The 19,255-nt window shown below is 38.0% G+C and overlaps 1 protein-coding gene across 4 annotated transcripts in view; it reads right to left on the reverse strand.

Annotated features, from left to right (window-relative positions):
* Positions 1-19,255, reverse strand: part of Umad1 (UBAP1-MVB12-associated (UMA) domain containing 1) — a 245,066-nt gene that overhangs the window by 51,923 nt on the left and 173,888 nt on the right. For all 4 annotated transcript variants that reach the window (XM_046422556.2, XM_058572164.1, XM_058572165.1 and 1 more), the window contains exon 3: positions 15,157-15,218. In XM_046422556.2, the coding sequence (XP_046278512.1) occupies positions 15,157-15,218 (62 nt within the window). The remainder of the gene's footprint in view (positions 1-15,156; positions 15,219-19,255) is intronic.

Raw genomic sequence — 19,255 nt, forward strand, 5'->3', positions numbered from 1 at the left:
TATGCTTATATACATATAATACTAAAATATTCTTAAAATAAAACTCCTGGCACCCAGCGGCTGAACATTTACTACATGTGAAATTATTCTTGAGACCTGCCTCCTTCATTTTACCTTTCAAGGCCTCTAATACACATTTTTCAGATACACCCAGTCCCAATTCTTTCCCATACAACAGAACCCAGTATTTAATGGGCTAATTTTATTCCCCTCTTTAAGAAGTGGTTACCAAAGTCTACATCATACGGAATTCACAAAGCTCAAGGATATTTTCTTTATTTTAGTAACAATCTGAAATAAAAACAACAAGGAAATTAGTCTCTACAGTCTGAAGGCTCCCACAGCTCTGTGAAAAGACATAAGGGACATATGAAAACACACTAGAAGTAAAACCAACAGGTTTCATTATTATGTGTACCCATATCTTTTCAAAAAAGTCAACTTTTAGGCTGGGGAAGGGGGATAGTAGAATAAGGGAAGCTATTGACAAAGGGGTACAAAGTTTCAGTTACACAGGACAAGGCTTTAGTGGCTGAATTATGACTATGATGAATAATAATGCATTGTATACTTCAGAATTGCTAAAATAATGTTTTCTAAGGTTTTCAAACAAAAAATGATAAACATGTGAGTTGAGATTTGCAATTAGCCTGATTTAATTATTCCAAATTGTAGACATATATCAAACATCACATTATACTACATAGATATATACCATTAGTACTTTCAAGTTAAAGTAAAAGTTTTTAAATAATCAAAATAACAACTTCTGTTCCCTAAATTACTGAACTATAAAGTCTACATGTAACTTAACTATTCATAAATAAGCTTCCATACCTATCTAGTTAAAAAGAACTCAATTTTTTTGTTTACAATTGAATTAGAGAGTGGCCATTGTGGGCTAGACTTAGTAGTGTACTTGAAATAACCTGGACAAATAGGAAAGTCCCCCAGGGACTCTAATATCATGCACTTACTGATTTTAGCAAAGTGGTTTTTGTTACTGCTATGACGTTAATTATGAGTTTTGCAACTATCATCTATTAAATTTTCTGTACAAACTGTCCATTGGGTTCTGTTGGGTCTTCATTAAAAAGTTAGGTATATTTTATATTAAATATGCAATAAACTACTTTGGTTAACAGAAGTTGGAGGGATATTAGTGCCAACGTTTATAGCTATAAATAATTTTGTGTCTTCTGTCAGTATAACCACAGGAGTATCTCAATACCACCAGCTGATAATAATCTTTATAAATCCTACTTTGCAGCTATGCCATCTGTTAGTTATTATTTTATATGTGTCTCCATATGCATATGTGAATTAGTTATCACTCAAAATAAATACACAAATGGAATTATGATTTTGTGGGGAGTTTTTATTGGCTTGTTTTTATATTTGATTATCTTTAGACCCATAAGTAAATAAAAATATTCCTCAGTATTGGAGAGTAAAAATAACTGCAAATTTTAGAAATAGTTTTTGTGATTACAAATGTAAGAAGTTTAAGTTCAATTAACATATAAATATAAAATATTTGCTAAAACTAGGTTAAGATATATAGTTACCCAAACTGGATACAGTTATATTAAAAGTTGAAACTTACATATTCACAACTTCCCAAATATACCTACAAAGCCAAAAAGAACAAGTTTCCCAGTTAATTGGTAGCTAATATGGCTCCAGTTTTCACAATATAAAATACTTTCCAGGACTGAAAAATAGAATAGTGTGACTATTTGCTTGCTTGTAACATTTATTCTCTTAAGAAATGAGTCATAACAGCAAAAAAATCAAAACCAGTTCCCTTCTGAGTCTGTGAGTTTATCCCCTTGAGCTGTAAGTAACAGGCTCCTAAAAACTACAGAAGGCAGTAAGTAGTAACAAGGTCATTACAACTCACTATCAAAATTTACCCAGAAGGCCAACAAGAAACAAAGAAGGAACATAAGGATGTGGATAATCCTCTAATTGGATAATTAATTCCAATTATAACTCTTCCCCCAAGTACTAGAGTCTAATGACTTCAATTTTAATAAAGCCCAAATATGGGTTTGTTGGAGTTCATCCTGTACATATCAGAAGTATGGTGAACTCTGTTAAACACTGCTTCTAAAACACAGATTAACACATAACTTGAGAAAAATTATGTTTTGATGACTATATAGTTCAATGATGTTTTAAGTTACCATATTTTAGATGACAATATCTTAGGATCATACATAGAGAACTGTAAGGTAGAAACAGTATTAATTAATTTAAGTCATCATTAAGCAAAATCCTAAACTACTTTAGAAAGTGAAATGAAAAAGAGACAAATTTTTAAGAAGTTTGGGGAATTGCAATTTTCTGGAATGAATGCTATATTAATTGCACAAAGGACAAAATCCTAGTAATTACTTAAAACAAACATAAATGCTTCTTTTCATAGATGGTCTTTTGTATACATTTATTAAAATATCGCATAATCCAACTCTGTAAAAATTAACATGATGCCCAAGCCAGATCTCTCTTTCCAAATTTTATTCTGCCTAGATTTTAGATTTTCCATTATTTTTTTTTTTTTTTTTATTTATTTATTTATTTTTATTTATTTATTTTTTTTTAATTTTTTATTGTGGGTTGTTCAAAACATAACAAATTTCTTGACATATCATATTCCACACTTTGATTCTAGTGGGTTATGAACTCCCACCTTCACCCCATACACAGATTGCAGATTCACATCAGTTACACATCCATTGATTTACAAATTGCCATACTAGTGTCTGTTGTGCTCCGCTGCCTTTCCCATCATCCACCCTCCCCCCTCCCCACCTCTCCCCTCCCCTCCCCTCCTCTCTCTCTACCCCCTCCACTGTATAACCCTGAGGGTCTCCTTCCATTACCGTGCAATTTACCTTCTCTCTCCCTTTCCCTCCCACCTCTCATCCCTGTTAAATGTTAATCTTCTTCTCCTGTTCTTCATCCCTACTCTGTTCTTAGTTACTTTCCTTATATCAAAGAAGACATTTGGCATTTGTTTTTTAGGGATTGGCTAGCTTCACTTAGCATAATCTGCTCTAATGCCATCCATTTCCCTGTAAATTCTATGATTTTGTCATTTTTTAATGCAGAGTAATACTCCATTGTGTATAAATGCCACATTTTTTTTATCCATTCGTCTATTGAAGGGCATCTAGGTTGGTTCCACAGTCTTGCTATTGTGAACTGTGCTGCTATGAACATCGATGTAGCAGTGTCCCTGTAGCATGCTCTTTTTAGGTCTTTAGGGAATAGACCAAGAAGGGGAATAGCTGGGTCAAATGGTGGCTCCATTCCCAGCTTTCCAAGAAATCTCCATACTGCTTTCCAAATTGGCTGCACCAATCTGCAGTCCCACCAGCAATGTACAAGTGTACCCTTTTCCCCACATCCTCGCCAGCACTTGTTGTTGTTTGACTTCCTAATGGCTGCCAATCTTACTGGAGTGAGATGGTATCTTAGGGTGGTTTTGATTTGCATTTCTCTGACAGCTAGAGATGTTGAGCATTTTTTCATGTACTTGTTGATTGACTGTATGTCCTCCTCTGAGAAGTGTCTGTTCAGGTCCTTGGCCCATTTGTTGATTGGGTTGTTTGTTCTCTTATTGTCTAATTTTTTGAGTTCTTTGTATACTCTGGATATTAGGGCTCTATCTGAAGTGTGAGGAGTAAAGATTTGTTCCCAGGATGTAGGCTCCCTATTTACCTCTCTTATTGTTTCTTTTGCTGAGAAAAAACTTCTTAGTTTGAGTAAGTCCCATTTGTTGATTCTAGTTATTAACTTTTGTGCTATGGGTGTCCTATTGAGGAATTTGGAGCCCGACCCCACCGACTGTAGATCGTAGCCAACTTTTTCTTCTATCAGACGGCGCGTCTCTGATTTGATATCAAGTTCCTTGATCCATTTTGAATTCACTTTTGTGCATGGCGAGAGAAAGGGATTCAGTTTCATTTTGTTGCATATGGATTTCCAGTTTTCCCAGCACCATTTGTTGAAGATGCTATCCTTCCTCCATTGCATGCTTTTAGCCCCTTTATCAAATATAAGATAGTTGTAGTTTTGTGGATTGGTTTCTGTGTCCTCTATTCTGTACCATTGGTCCACACGCCTGTTTTGGTACCAGTACCATGCTGTTTTTGTTACTATTGCTCTGTAGTATAGTTTGAAGTCTGGTATCGCTATACCGCCTGATTCACACTTCTTGCTTAGCATTGTTTTTGCTATTCTGGGTCTTTTATTTTTCCATATGAATTTCATGATTGCTTTCTCTATTTCTACAAGAAATGCCATTGGGATTTTGATTGGCATTGCATTAAACCTATAGAGAACTTTTGGTAATATCGCCATTTTGATGATGTTAGTTCTGCCTATCCATGAACAGGGTATATTTTTCCATCTTCTAAGATCTTCTTCTATTTCTCTCTTTAGGGTTCTGTAGTTTTCATTGTATAAGTCTTTCACCTCTTTTGTTAGGTTGATTCCCAAGTATTTTATTTTTTTTGAAGATATTTTGAATGGAGTGGTTGTCCTCATTTCCATTTCAGAGGATTTGTCGCTGATATACAGGAATGCCTTTGATTTATGCGTGTTGATTTTAAATCCTGCCACTTTGCTGAATTCATTTATTAGCTCTAATAGTTTCTTTGTAGAGCCTTTTGGGTCTGCTAGATATAGAATCATATCATCTGCAAATAGTGATAATTTAATTTCTTCTTTTCCTATTTTTATGCCTTTAATTTCTTTCGTCTGTCTAATTGCTCTGGCCAGTGTTTCGAGAACTATGTTGAAGAGAAGTGGAGAGAGAGGGCATCCCTGTCTTGTTCCAGATTTTAGAGGGAATGCCTTCAGTTTTTCTCCATTCAGAATAATGCTAGCCTGAGGCTTAGCATAGATTGCTTTTACAATATTGAGGTATGTTCCTGTTATCCCTAGTTTTTCTAGAGTTTTGAACATAAAGGGATGCTGTACTTTGTCAAATGCTTTTTCCGCATCTATCGAGATGATCATATGGTTCTTATTTTTAAGTCTATTGATGTGGTGAATAACATTTATTGATTTCCGTATATTGAACCAGCCTTGCATCCCAGGGATGAATCCTACTTGATCATGGTGTACAATTTTTTTTATATGTTTTTGTATCCGATTCGCCAGAATTTTATTGAGGATTTTTGCATCTAGGTTCATTAGAGATATTGGTCTGTAGTTTTCTTTCTTTGAAGTGTCTTTGTCTGGTTTAGGTATCAGGGTGATGTTGGCCTCATAGAATGAATTTGGAAGTTCTCCCTCCTTTTCTATTTCCTGAAGTAGCTTGAAAAGTATTGGTATTAGTTCTTCTTTAAAGGTTTTGTAAAATTCTGCTGTATACCCATCGGGACCTGGGCTTTTCTTAGTTGGTAGTCTTTTGATGGTTTCTTCTATCTCCTCAATTGATATTGGTCTGTTTAGGTTTTCTATATCCTCCTGACTCAATCTGGGCAGATCATATGACTTAAGAAATTTATCTATGCCTTCACTATCTTCTAATTTATTGGAGTATAAGGATTCAAAATAGTTTTTGATTATCTTCTGTATTTCTGAAGTGTCTGTTGTGATATTGCCTTTTTCATCCCGTATGCTAGTAATTTGAGTTCTCTCTCTTCTTCTCTTCACTAGCATCGCTAAGGGTCTGTCGATTTTGTTTATTTTTTCAAAGAACCAACTTTTAGTTTTGTCAATTTTTTCAATTGTTTCTTTTGTTTCGATTTCATTAATTTCAGCTCTGATTTTAATTATTTCTTGCCTTCTACTTCTTTTGCTGTTGTTTTGCTCTTCTTTTTCAAGGATTTTGAGATGAAGTATGAGATCATTTATTTGTTGGTTTTTTCTTTTTTTAAGGAATGAACTCCAAGCAATGAATTTTCCTCCTAGAACTGCTTTCAATGTGTCCCATAGATTCCGATATATTGTGTCTGTGTTTTCATTTATCTCTAAGAATTTTTTAATTTCCTCCTTGATGTCTTCTATAACCCATTGATCATTCAGTAACCTATTGTTCATTCTCCAATTGATGTATGCTTTTTCCTTCCTTCTTTTATCGTTGATTTTCAGTTTCATTCCATTATGATCAGATAAGATGCATGGTAATATCTCTACTCCTTTATATTGTCTAAGAGTTGCCCTGTGACATAATATATGATCTATTTTTGAGAAGGATCCATGTGCTGCTGAGAAAAAAGTGTAACTGCTTGATGTTGGGTGGTATACTCTATATATGTCAATTAGGTCTAGGTTATTAATAGTGTTATTGAGTTCTATAGTTTCCTTATTCAACTTTTGTTTGGAAGATCTGTCCAGTGGCGAGAGAGGTGTGTTGAAGTCTCCCATGATTATGGTGTGGTGGTCTATTAGACTCTTGAACTTGAGAAGAGTTTGTTTGACGAACATAGCTGCACCATTGTTTGGGGCATAAATATTTATGATTGTTATGTCTTGTTGGTGTATGGTTCCCTTAAGCAGTATGTAGTGTCCCTCTTTATCTCTTTTGATTAACTTTGGCTTGAAATCTATTTTATTTGATATGAGTATGGACACGCCTGCTTGTTTCCGAAGTCCATATGAGTGATATGATTTTTCCCAACCTTTCACCTTCAGCCTATGTATGTCTTTTCCTATCAAATGCATCTCCTGTAGGCAGCATATTGTTGGGTCTTGTTTTGTGATCCATTCTACTAGCCTGTGTCTCTTAATTGGTGAGTTTAAGCCATTAACATTTAGGGTTATTATTGAGATATGGGTTGTTCTTCCAGCCATATTTGTTTATTTCTGTTACTAAACATTGTTTGTTTTCCTCTTTGATTGTTTCCCCCCCCCTTTACTGTCCTACCTCCCACTGTTGGTTTTCATTGTTATTTTCCATTTCCTCTTCCTGTAATACTTTGGCTAGGATGTTTTGAAGAGATGGTTTTCTAGCTGCGAATTCTTTAAACTTTTGTTTATCGTGGAAGGTTTTAATTTCATTCTCCATCCTGAAGCTTAATTTCGCTGGATACACAATTCTTGGTTGGAACCCATTATCTTTCAGTGTTTGAAATATGTTATTCCAGGATCTTCTAGCTTTCAGAGTCTGTGTTGAAAGATCAGCTGTTATCCTGATTGGCTTGCCCCTAAATGTAATCTGCTTCCTTTCTCTTGTAGCTTTTAAAATTCTCTCCTTATTCTGTATGTTGGGCATCTTCATTATAATGTGTCTAGGTGTGGATCTCTTATGATTTTGCACATTCGGCATCCTGTAGGCTTCTAGGATTTGGGATTCTGTCTCATTCTTCAAGTCTGGGAAGTTTTCTTGTATTATTTCATTGAATAGACTGCTCATTCCTTTGGTTTGGAGCTCTGTACCTTCCTGTATCCCAATGACTCTTAAGTTTGGTCTCTTAATGTTATCCCATATTTCTTGGATGTTCTGCTCATGGTTTCTTAACAGTCTTGCTGAGCTGTCTATGTTCTTTTCCAGTTGAAATACTTTGTCTTCATTGTCTGATGTTCTATCTTCTAAGTGTTCTACTCTGTTGGTAGTATTCTCCATTGAGTTTTTAAGTTGGTTTATTGCTTCCTGCATTTCTAGGATTTCTGATTGCTTGTTTTTTATAACCTCTATCTCCCTGTATAGTTGATCCTTTGCTTCCTGGATTTGTTTGCGTAATTCGTTGTCGAAGTGATCTTTCATTGTCTGATTTTGCTGTTTAATGTCTTCCTTGATACTCCAGATCATCTGAAGCATGTATATCCTGAATTCTTTATCTGACATTCCATCTGCTGCAGCTGTTACCTCTTCTAAAGTTGCGTTGACCTGCATTGCTTGTGGTCCTTTCTTTCCTTGTCTTTTCATACTGCTTGCGTATCTTTCCTGCAGGTGCGGGCGGCGGCTCTGCTCTCTCCTTATTCCAATTGGGGTGTCGTGGCTACCACGCCGGCATGTCACTGGGCCTGTTCTGGGAGCTGGTGGCGGCTCTGTTCTGCCCCTACTCCAATTGGGGTGACATGTCTGTCGTACCAGCAGGCCACTGGGCCTGTCCTGCTGGTCGGTCACAGATCTGCCCACCTTTCGGGCACGAGTGGAGGCTCTGCTTTGCCCCTACTCCAATTGGGGTGTCGTGACTACCCCGCCTGCAGGATGCTGGGTCTGTTCCTGGCAGGGGAGGCGACTCTGCTCTGTCACTACTCCAATTAGGGTGGTGTTTGTACCCCGCCGGCAGGCTCCTGGGCCTGATCCGCCGGTCTGTTGTAGGTCTGCCTACCTTGAAGGCGCGGGCGGCGGATCTGCCCTGCCCCTCCTACCACGCCTGCGGACCCCTGGGCCTGATCTGCAGGTTGATCACTGGTCTGCTCACCCTGCGGGCACGGGTGGCGGTTCCGCTCCACCCCCACTCCAATTGGGGTCACGTGACCACCACACCGGCAGGGCCTGATCCGGGCGTGGGATAAGGATCTGCTCTGCCCCTACTCGAGTTGGGGTGACGTGTGTACCACACTGGCAGGCCACTGGGCCTGACCCGCCAGGCTGTCACAGGTCTGTTTACCTTGCAAGCGCGAAGGGCGGCTCTGCCCTGCCCCTCCTACCACGCCCATGTACTACTGGGTCGTGGGTCTGCCCACCTGGCGGGTGTGGGTGGCGGCTCCGCTCCGCCCCCTCTCCAATTGGGGTCACGCGGTCACCACGCTGGCGAGCCGCTGGGCCTGCTCCGGGGGCTGGCGGCGGCCCGGCTCCTTCCCTCTGGCTCGAGGACAAATTGAGGAGACTCGGGTGACTGAGCCTCACCCCCCTTACCAGGAGACCAACTGCTTATGTCACCGCTGGTATTGATGAAGATCTCTCCTCCACCGCTTTCTGCTGACATCAGATCTCTGCCATGTTGGTATCCTATGCGAATGGCAGCATTTCGTTCCCCTTGCCAGGCAACCCAAGCAATGGGTGAGTCCTGACCTGCCCTCAGCAGGACCCGGACCGAGAAGCAGTTTCCGCAGGCTCCTAGCCCCTGGCCAGGGAAGTTCCGGGAGCCGGAACTCGGCCGCTCCGTGCTCGGTGTAAGCTCCTATAAGTGTAGGCTCCAAGAAGCAGCCCCCGCGGGCTCAGTTCCGGGAGCTGGAATTCGGCCGCTTAGTGTTTGGTGTATGCTCTGATAGTAGCAGGGTCCAAGAAGCAGCCTCCGCGGGCTCCGCAGCCCTGAGCCAGGGCGGTTCCGGGACGGTTCCGGGAGCCGGGACTCGGCCGCTCTGTGCTCGGTGTAAGCTCCTATAAGTGTAAGCTCCAAGAAGCAGTCCCCGCGGGCTCAGTTCCGGGAGCTGGAATTCGGCTTCTTGGTGTTTCGTGTTTGCTCTGATATTAGCAGGGTCCAAGAAGCAGCCTCCACAGGCTCCGCAGCCCGGAGCCAGGGCGGTTCCGGGACGGTTCCGGGAGCCGGGACTCGGCCGCCCGGCGCTCCGTGTTCACTCAGATAAGATCAGATTTTAAGAAGCCCCCAGGCGCTGAACCCTAGCAATCTGTCTGCAAGCCGCAGGCGAATTGCAGCCTGAAATTACCTGTTCTATGGCTGAATGAGCTGCGGTCAGTCAAAAACAGGTGTGGTGACGTCAGTTTACCAACATGGTGGCTGCTGGCCTCCTCTGTGGTCTGACTGGTGTGGAGAACCGAGATGGACCGCTTCCTTCCCCGTCTCGAACCCAGAATTCAGCCCTGAGTGCGGTGCTTGCGCGTCTGGCAGAAACTGCAGCGCTGTAACCCTGCGTCTCTATCCCAGCGCGCCTTGCAGACTCTAGCCGCGGGGCGATTTGCTGAATAAGCAGTTTTACCCTCCGTGCGACAAACCTCTCGCGTTTGAGTCCCCGTAGCCGATCCTCATGCGATGGAAATCCTTCCTCCAGGTTCCGGCGCACCCCACTATTGCTGGAAATTCCTAACAAGATATCCTTTAGCCGTCCTGACTTGTCATACTCCCACACAGTGAAGCAGCACACGGGGGTAATGCACTCCCCTCGCCGCCATCTTCCCTCTCCTCGATTTTCCATTATTTTGAGAGATGTACTTCGATTGGGAAGACAGTTTTTAAATACTTGGGCTATAAAGTATCAGAAAAAATATCACAGACTACTTAAAAAAATATTTTAACTGCCATTAAAACTACATTGTAAAATAGTCCAAGTTATTTTCATTTTACTTTTAACCCTTTGTGAACTGTCACTGAAGTTTATGTAAAGCAGTTTCATAGTATCATTTGCCTCTATTTCCAAAATGTTCTTAATAAAGGACTCCATTTCCCAGGAACTTATTTTAATCATATAAAAATTAATCACATAAGTAATTAGAAAAAATATTCATGACTCAAAGCTCATTGAAGGCCTTTCTTGACTCCCCCTAATGCTATTTCTTCCTTTATTGAAAGCTCATAGCTATCTTTGTAGTTATGGAATTCAAAGAATTTATTTTATTCTACTTTACATTCTAGTGACATTGAACTTTCTACTTTTCCACTAATAGAACAAGAACTCTTGCATCTCTTAGAGTCATTGAGTCTTACACATGTCCATACCCTCCCCACCTCCATATCTAATTTGAATCCTGGAAAATGGTAGGCAATGTATATGTTCACCAATAACAACAACAAAAAAAATTTTGGTGTACCAAAAGCCAATTTCTCCAAAGGGCCCTAAGAAAAATGAGTTATATTTTGGCAACCACAAATGTTCTTTTTTAAGCTTTATGCAACCCCTACCAATTTATCTATATTCTCATTATAAATAATATTTCTGCATTTCTTGTATATTCCTTAAAAATTAAAATACTGAGAACCATTCTGCTAGTACAGTAATTGTACTTATGAATCACAGTGTGTATATATAATACTAACTGAAATCATTGAACTCTTCCTTGCTAATGTAGTAAGAGTGCCAAAAATAAGATTTTTTTATGGGTAACTCCTAAGAAGTTTAAGAAAAAACATTTTTTTTCACTGAGAAAAGATGCAACTCTTGTGTTCATAATGTATAGTTGAAAACAGAATTTAACAAAGAATTTTACTCCTAAGAGGATCTCTTATTTACTCATTTATTCATCTACAAATCATTGACAGGGCATTTATGCCTCGCCACATGTCTAGCAGTATGAGAGCTGCTGAGGCCATAAAGCTAATTAAGGTGTAGTTCCCACCTTCCAGAAACTCAGAGTAAAGTCAAATCTTAAAAGACAACATAAATGTAAGAAGACAATGAGACTGTCCCTGGTTGGAGGAACAGAAAAAAAGGTTCACAAAGGAAGGGACAGAGTTTGAAGCTTAAGCTTTACTCTGCAGATTTGAAGGTTTTTTTGTTTTTGAGTGCAGAAGTAACAAAACATGCTGCTCTTTTTGTAAGAAAGAGATTTGGGAAAGAAACTGATCATTTCATAACAGTCCAGTGAACAGATGAGGACCTAGTTGTGGTAGGAGAAACCAGATCTGGAAGATATTTGGTAGGTAGTATCAAGAAAACTTGATAGATTGATGAGGAGGTGAAAAGAATGAATCAAATGACATTTAGGCCTTTGACAGATGGACGAAAACATTAAATGAGACCTACATCATCAGTTAACAAGTACTTACCGAGTACTTTCTATATAGGTACCAGACACTAGCTATACAAAGTCTGTTTTCATTCTAGTCAGGGAGGCAGATAGTAGACAAATGAATAATCTACAAGAGTAATAAATGTGATGGAGAAACAAAGTTATATAATAGTAACAGGGGAAGGACACAGCCAAGGTAGTCATGAAAAGTTACACCTGAATGATAAGGAAAGAGCCAAGCGATGTTCTGGTAGAAAGTGGGAGGGTGGCTAGCAAACACAAGGTTGAGATGAGAAAGAGCTTATCCTCATCAAGAGTCAGGAAGGCAGGTGGTGGATGAGGATGGGGACTAGGGATATGGAGAGAAATGAAATTGGAGAGAGCATGGAGCTCTTTGTAGCCCACTGCAAAGAGCTGAGTGTGTATTCTCTGTCCAGTGAGTAGTTAGCAGATTTGAAGCCAAGAAATTATGTGATCTGGCTGATAATTCTCTCTGCTACATGAAGAATGGGCTTAAGAGGGAAGAGTCCTAGTAAAAGTGGTGGTTTAGACTAACAATGACAAAATTGAGAAGCAGTCAGATTCCAGACAGATGACAAGACTTGCTGATGGACTAGATGTGGAGTTTGAGGGAAAGAAGGGAGGCACAGGGGTTTCAGTTCTAAACCAATAATATATGGTGGTGATATTAAATAGAAATGATGGAAACCTGGACAAAGAGAAGCTTCAGAGTGGTGGGGTCAGGAATCATGATCAGGTAATGGCTAAACTGTTAAGAAACTTCCAAGTAAAATGTATACAGTTGGATATATGGTCTAGAACTCAGGTGAGAGGTCTAAGCAGAGGTACACTTTGGGAGTCAAGAGACTCTACACAGAATTTAAAGCCTCAAGATTGGATTAGGCTCATTTTGACTGAAACAAGGTGTGGAGGTGAAGATGGGGATGAGGGAAAGAATGTGCAACAATATTTTTGTTTTGCATTTTTGAAGGAATGGAATAAAGAATCCCATTTTTTGGAAGTTTAAGATCAAATTAAATATCATCAGGCTTTTTTTGTGACAAAACATACATAGCCTCTAAAAGTACTTTTCATTATTGTACTCTTGCACTGTGATTTAACACTGCGACCTCCTTTATAGTGTACTTGTTTCTAGTCTGCTGTATTAGTGAGCTCTCTGACAACACTGCCCTCACACTGCCCAGAAGCTACTTGGAAGGCACTTTTGAAATATCAAATACAGCACAAATATATACATCCAGACTTAATCATTAACAATTGATTGTATTAATGGAAAGTCTAGGAGGCAGCTAGTTTCAAATTTCTAAGGATTATAATCTTGAAAATTCCTTTCGAAAGAATTAATCTTGAAATTCTATCAGTGAACAAGCTTTGAAAAATAATTGAGTTCTGTCTGCAGATACTTCCAATGATCTGAATGTTTCTATCCATCCCCAAATTGATAGGTTGAATATGGATCCTCCAGGTGATAGTATTCAGAGGTATGGCTTTTGGGAGGTGTTAGATAATGAAAATGAAGTCCTCATGAGTGGGATTAGTTTCCTTTTAAGGGACTGAAGAGACCAGAATTCTCCTAAATATTTTTTCTTAAACTTCTTAGGAGTTACCCATAAAAAAATCTTATTTTTGGCACTCTTCCTACATTAGCAAGGAAGAGTTCAATGATTTCAGTTAGTATTAGAAATATACACACTGTGATTCATAATTACAATCACTGTACTAGCAGAATGGTTCTCAGTATTTTAATTTTTAAGGAATATACAAGAAATGTAGAAATATTATTTATAATGAGAATATAGATAAATTGGTAGGGGTTGCATAAAGCTTAAAAATGAACGTTTGTGGTTGCCAAAATATAACTCATTTTTCTTAGGGTCCTTTGGAGAAATTGGCTTTTGGTACACCAAAATTGTTGTTGTTGTTGTTGCTGTTAGGACCCATGAGAAGGAAACAACTAAAAACCAAAAGGCTGGCTCTCATCAGATACCAAATTTGCCACATTCTGATCTTGGCCTTTCCAGACTTCAGAACTTATTAAGAAATAAGTTTCTGTTGTTTATAAACTACCTGGTATATGGTATTTTCTTATAGTAGCCTGAATAATAGTAAGACACTAAGCAATTAAACTCAAGTAATCATTGATGATTTCTAAACTATCTGTGTGGTTGTCTCCGAAATCCCAAACACATTTCCTGTCAAAGATGCTACTCATGCCCAGTGTGGTAACACATGCATGTAATCCCAGAAGCTTGGGAGGTTGAGGCAGGAGGATCCTTAGTTCAAAGCCAACCTCAGCAACTTAGCGAGGTACTGAGCAATTCAGTGACACCCTGACTCTAGATAAAATAGAAAAAAAGGTGGGGGGATGGGGTTGGGAATGAGGCTCAATGATTAAGCATGGTATTAAAAAAAAAGATGCTATTTATGGTCAGCACTCACTAAATGTTTGAATAAATGAAATAGATCAAGTTGCTTCAAAATACAAGCTGGACATTTTCTTTGTCCTAGATCTATTTCTTTCATCACTAAGTACTCAGCTCCTTGCACAGTGACTTAGGTACAGTCAGTGCTTAATAAATATGTGTTGTATGCATGAATAAAAGAAAAGAACAGTTTTACGGAAAAGATGATTCTTTTTTCCTCTTCATAAATTTACTTCCCATATCATGTCTAAATAAGTTTTCCTTATTAAAAACATTTGCTCACTGTGAAAAATATAAATATAAAAATACAAATCTCTCTTAAAATAAAGGTTACTTCCTAGTTATAACTCATGCAACAAGTCTTTTGGCTGCTTACTCTGTTATGCATTGGGGACACCATGATGGGCCACTCAGGCCAGGTTCCTGACCTCACTTTGGCTGTATGTAGCAATAACCTCCCTCACTACAAACAGAATGTAAGCAGAGGTGTGTCAGGTAAAGAGTTTCAAAATTCATGGCTCTCCCTTCTGCCCTAATACTTAACATTCCCCTAAGTCTTAAAAATGATTCTTTCAGTGGTTAAATAACGTTAATATATTTCTACATAGTACTCAAAATTATCTCAACTATATTTCCAAGTACCCTCAAGGAGCAAATAGCTTTCTCATGTGAAAAGAATGAATACCCTAGCTTTTTTATAGAACATTGTCAAAGAGTGTACTTCACTGCTAGAAATGGTAAGGTAATACAGTTCTGAATAGGTTATTTTCAAACCTTTCTCTGTAGGTTCATATACTGTCTTTTAATCCAAAATATTAGAGAATAACCACTCAGTTAAAAATAGTTCAGATATTTTAACTTAAAAACTCTATTCCCCTTTTTGTTTTAACAGAAAGTTTCCATTCCTAGCACTGAGATAAGCTTGGCTGTTGGGAACTCCCTCCCTCCCTCCCTATACTGATATCTTCTGACTTTCAGCAGATCACCTGTTTCTTGGTATCTAGGCACCTGTTTGTATATCGAGAGCTAAAGTTACTCTTTATCCTCAGAGGAATATGTAATCATAGTGACTTGTTCAGTTTTACCCCAAAAGGGCTCTTACTGTGTTTCACTTACCTCCAAAGGTTGGCTGCCTTCCACTTCTGAAGCTTTACCCCTTGGTTCATTTGTTGTATCTCCTATGAAGTAAAAAGGACAGAAACTTCACCATACTATTAAGGCCAAATTGTCTTCTACTTACTTGAATTTTTTTTCATTATTCTGTTTCACATAATGAAAACAACCACTATTTCCTTTGTTACAAAGTAAATGAGTAATTCTGAAGAACAGTAGTTTTATACAGGTTTCATAAATCATCCATAAACATATATACACACTACCTACACCAGAGATGTATCGTGCTTTACAGGCATATGCTAGAAAAATCAAATGAATTCTAATTTTTAATCAAGTCATAGTTCAAATAAACAAAGAAAGTTTGACTTAAAAAAGGCAAATCATTTTAAAACAGCATTTTTATCATATGAGTAACTGTCCTCCAAATTAATTTTTCATAAGGTTTACTCTTTTTCTATTTTTTTTTAGAGAGAGAGAGAGAGAGAGAGAGAGAGAGAGAGTGAGAATGAATTTTTTTTTTTAAATATTCATTTTCTAGTTTTCGGCGGACACAACATCTTTCTTTGTATGTGGTGCTGAGGATCGAACCCGGGCCGCACTCATGCCAGGCGAGCCCGCTACCGCTTGAGCCACATCCCCAGCCCAACTCTTTTTCTATTTTTATTGTTATTTTTTTTTTAGTTGTAGATGAACACAACACCTTAATTTAATTTATTTATTTATATGTGGTGCTGAGGACTGAACCCAATGGCCTCCACACGCTAGGCAAGCACTCTACCACTGAGCCACAACCCTAGCCCATAAGGTTTACTCATTGAGTGTTTGTGCTTTTGTGGATCTGCCTTGGAGTAGATATTGTACTTTTCTATGTAATAATTAACCAAATGCCAGATAATCATTACCACAGGAAAGAACAATGAACAAATGCATAAATTAGTCTTCAGTTAATACTTTAATTTCTAAGGTTGGTACCTGAGTGGGTTATATTACTAAATGAACTAGGTTACTAAGCTGCCTGGAAGGACCCAGAACAGATATAAATATAGTTGGGCAAGTATAAGCATGATTAACTTATTAATTACCTGCTTTAATTTATTAATTATTGCTAATGGTGATGATTAACACATGATAGGTAGACAACAAATTAGCCTACTTTTTGAAGCATAATCAGAAGCTAAATTAGCAAATTGTAAACTGTTCTTCCCCCCCCCCCCCCCCCCAAATTAAGCCATCCTAGGAATGTCCCCAACAGGGACAATTAGCAAATTCATGGATGATGGCATGGCTGACACTACAGGTTAGGAATGTGTTAGCATACAAGGTCACAAGTCTTGATTGAAGATAAAGCATGAAAATCTTTGGGGAGCTTAGCTTTTCCTTATGAAACACGAAAGTTTAGTTTATCAATGACTGTAAACAAGAAGGAGCCTCATGAAAATTTCAAAGGATTAAATAAAACCCTGTTAAATTCTAAAATCATGAAGCAAGAACTAAAATTACTTAAGATATTTTAACTCCCCACAGTGTTTACAATCTAAACATGTCAGTGCACATTCCTGAGGATCAGCTTTGTTCTCAGTTGTATGCAATGTTATTGTTAGGCAGGGTCCAGCACATAAGAGAAGTTCAATAAGTATTAATTGAATAAATTAGTGAATTTATTTTTATGGTTTCTTGCCTATAAATCTGTGACAAAAGACTTCCTGGTAATGAACAAAAACTGTATTGGAGCAGTAATGTCTTTCTTCTAAAACTTTGTGAAACTTAAAAGGAAAATTTAATAAATACCACTCTGATATATTGCTACTAATTCAATTGCTACTAGAATTCATAATTGTGATATAATTTGTTAAATTTTAAAATCAGTTAAAAATTAAAAACACATTAAAAAGCATTAGGGATTTTTTAATTATGTCTATAGATAATAAAGTTTATTGTTGTTAAATGAAATTTTTAATCAATCTACTCTTGTGACTTAGGATGTCAAACAACTATTTTGATTGATTTTTGAGGAGGTTACTGGGGATTGAATTCAGGGGCACGTGACAACAGTCACATCCTCAGTCCTATTTTGTATTTTATTTAAAGACAAGGTCTCAATGAGTTAGTGCATGCTTTTGCTGAGGATAGCTTTGAACTCACAATCCTCCTGCCTCAGCCTTCTGAGCCACTGGGATTACAGGCGTGCACTGCTACACCTGGATATTTTGATTGATTTTAAGTGACTTTACATTGACCACTTATTGGCACAACAAGAAAAGACTTATTTTTAGAATTCCCATTTTCTCTGAAAATTAGGGATTCAATAACCAACCTTCAATTGTAAGTGGAAAAATGAATGCACAAGGAGTTTATTTTCCTTAGTTATGCACATGAGACCAATATAACATGAGCAGCCAAGGTAATATAGATCTCTATATAATGAGGTCAAGGTGGAGTTTAATAATGCACATGCAAAAAAAAAAAAACAAAACCCACATATGTGTACATATGTATGAGAAAATATACATAACCCACTATATGAAAAGTCATTAACTCTAAGAAAGATCATTTATCTTTAAAAATGATTACTACTCCACCCATAGCCACACAAACACTGTAATCAACTGAAACCATTGAGTACAAATCTATTTACTTTGCCATTTTCTGAGGTGTGTATCTACACAAAAGTTTCTCCATTCTCCCTACTGCTTGAAAAACCAGAAAGGTTATCAGCTAGTGTTTTTGACATCACATAACACATCTGCCTGGAAGCAATTGCAGAATCACTATTTACTGAAATGCCATGTCTGGCGATGACTCAGATAGGACAATAACTGATTACAAGGAAAATTGCCATCTGCAACTTTATTTATCTACAAACAAAGACACAAAATGAAGGCTAAAGAAACAACAAAGGAAATAATAGGTTGCAATAAAATATAATTTTTGAAAGTTATTTCTATTATTTTATAATGGTAAAAGTTAATTTACTGTCTATATATTCTATAATCCACATAGAGGCTAGATACTTCAACAATAAACAAAAAGGAGGTGAGAAATGTGAAATAAGATATTATCATCTTCAAATATCAGTTAATTTTCACTTCTATGCTGAATAGATTCAAAAATTTCATTTATAAGTCAGTCATTTAAAAAGAACAAAACCTGTGGCATTTTTTTGCAGTATTTTAATGCTCACAAAGCCTTTTTTAAAAAAAATATTTTTATTAGTTGTTGATGGATCTTTATTGTATTTATTTATTTATATGTGGTTCTGAGGATCAAACCCAGCACCTCACACGTGCTAGGCAAGTGCTCTACCACTGAGCCACAAACCTCAGCCCCTCACAGCCTTTTTAAAAAACATTAAACTTTATTATTTAGTTGGGTAGGCACAATAATATCTCCCTTGTACTTCCCTAGTTGACAGGTAAGTAAACTCTAATGGGTACTCAGTGATTCACCCATAGTCTCCCAGGTAGAAGGCAGTCCCATTGCAGGCAGAATCCATTTCCTAACATCCCCAGGGTCTCAGGTCTGGTGAAAGGTGGTTAAGGGCTGAGGTGGGAGGAACCAAGTCTCTGAGTTAGGTAGCAGGGTGGGAAGAGCCCAGAGCATAAACGGAAACTCTGAAAGCTCTGTGCTGTTCAAACCTAAGCCCCGACTCTCTATCCCCACTTCTATCCAATTCTTTTTTGCTTTCCGAGGCCCACAGATTTTCTATTTTCTTCTCTTTCTGGAACAGATGCCAAATACTTCTGACTAGAGCAAGCGTCTGTCCTTCATTCTAGTCTTGTAAAGCAAACACAGTCTCCTGAATATTCTTCTAGAAGGTTGTGAGGCTAGAAACATTTACAGGGGACAAAAATTCCTCTTGTACCATAACCATGTAATTTTCTTTGTTTAAAATGTAGCTTTTATTTAGAATAAATGATAAGGAACACACACACACACACACACACACACACACATACCTCTAAAGCTCTTTCAGAAATTAAAAAAAAAAAAAGTGAAATTCACCTATAGCTTAGATTAGAGGTTAGCTGATTTTTTTTTTTTTTTCTGTAAAAGGCCAGACAGTAAACATTTTAATCTTTTCAGGCCATATGGTCTCTGT

This window comes from Marmota monax, unplaced genomic scaffold (genome assembly GCF_021218885.2).
Source record: "Marmota monax isolate L192 unplaced genomic scaffold, Marmota_monax_Labrador192_F-V1.1 WCK01_AAM20220418_F8-fsc00144, whole genome shotgun sequence".
NCBI classification, from domain to species: domain Eukaryota; kingdom Metazoa; phylum Chordata; class Mammalia; order Rodentia; family Sciuridae; genus Marmota; species Marmota monax.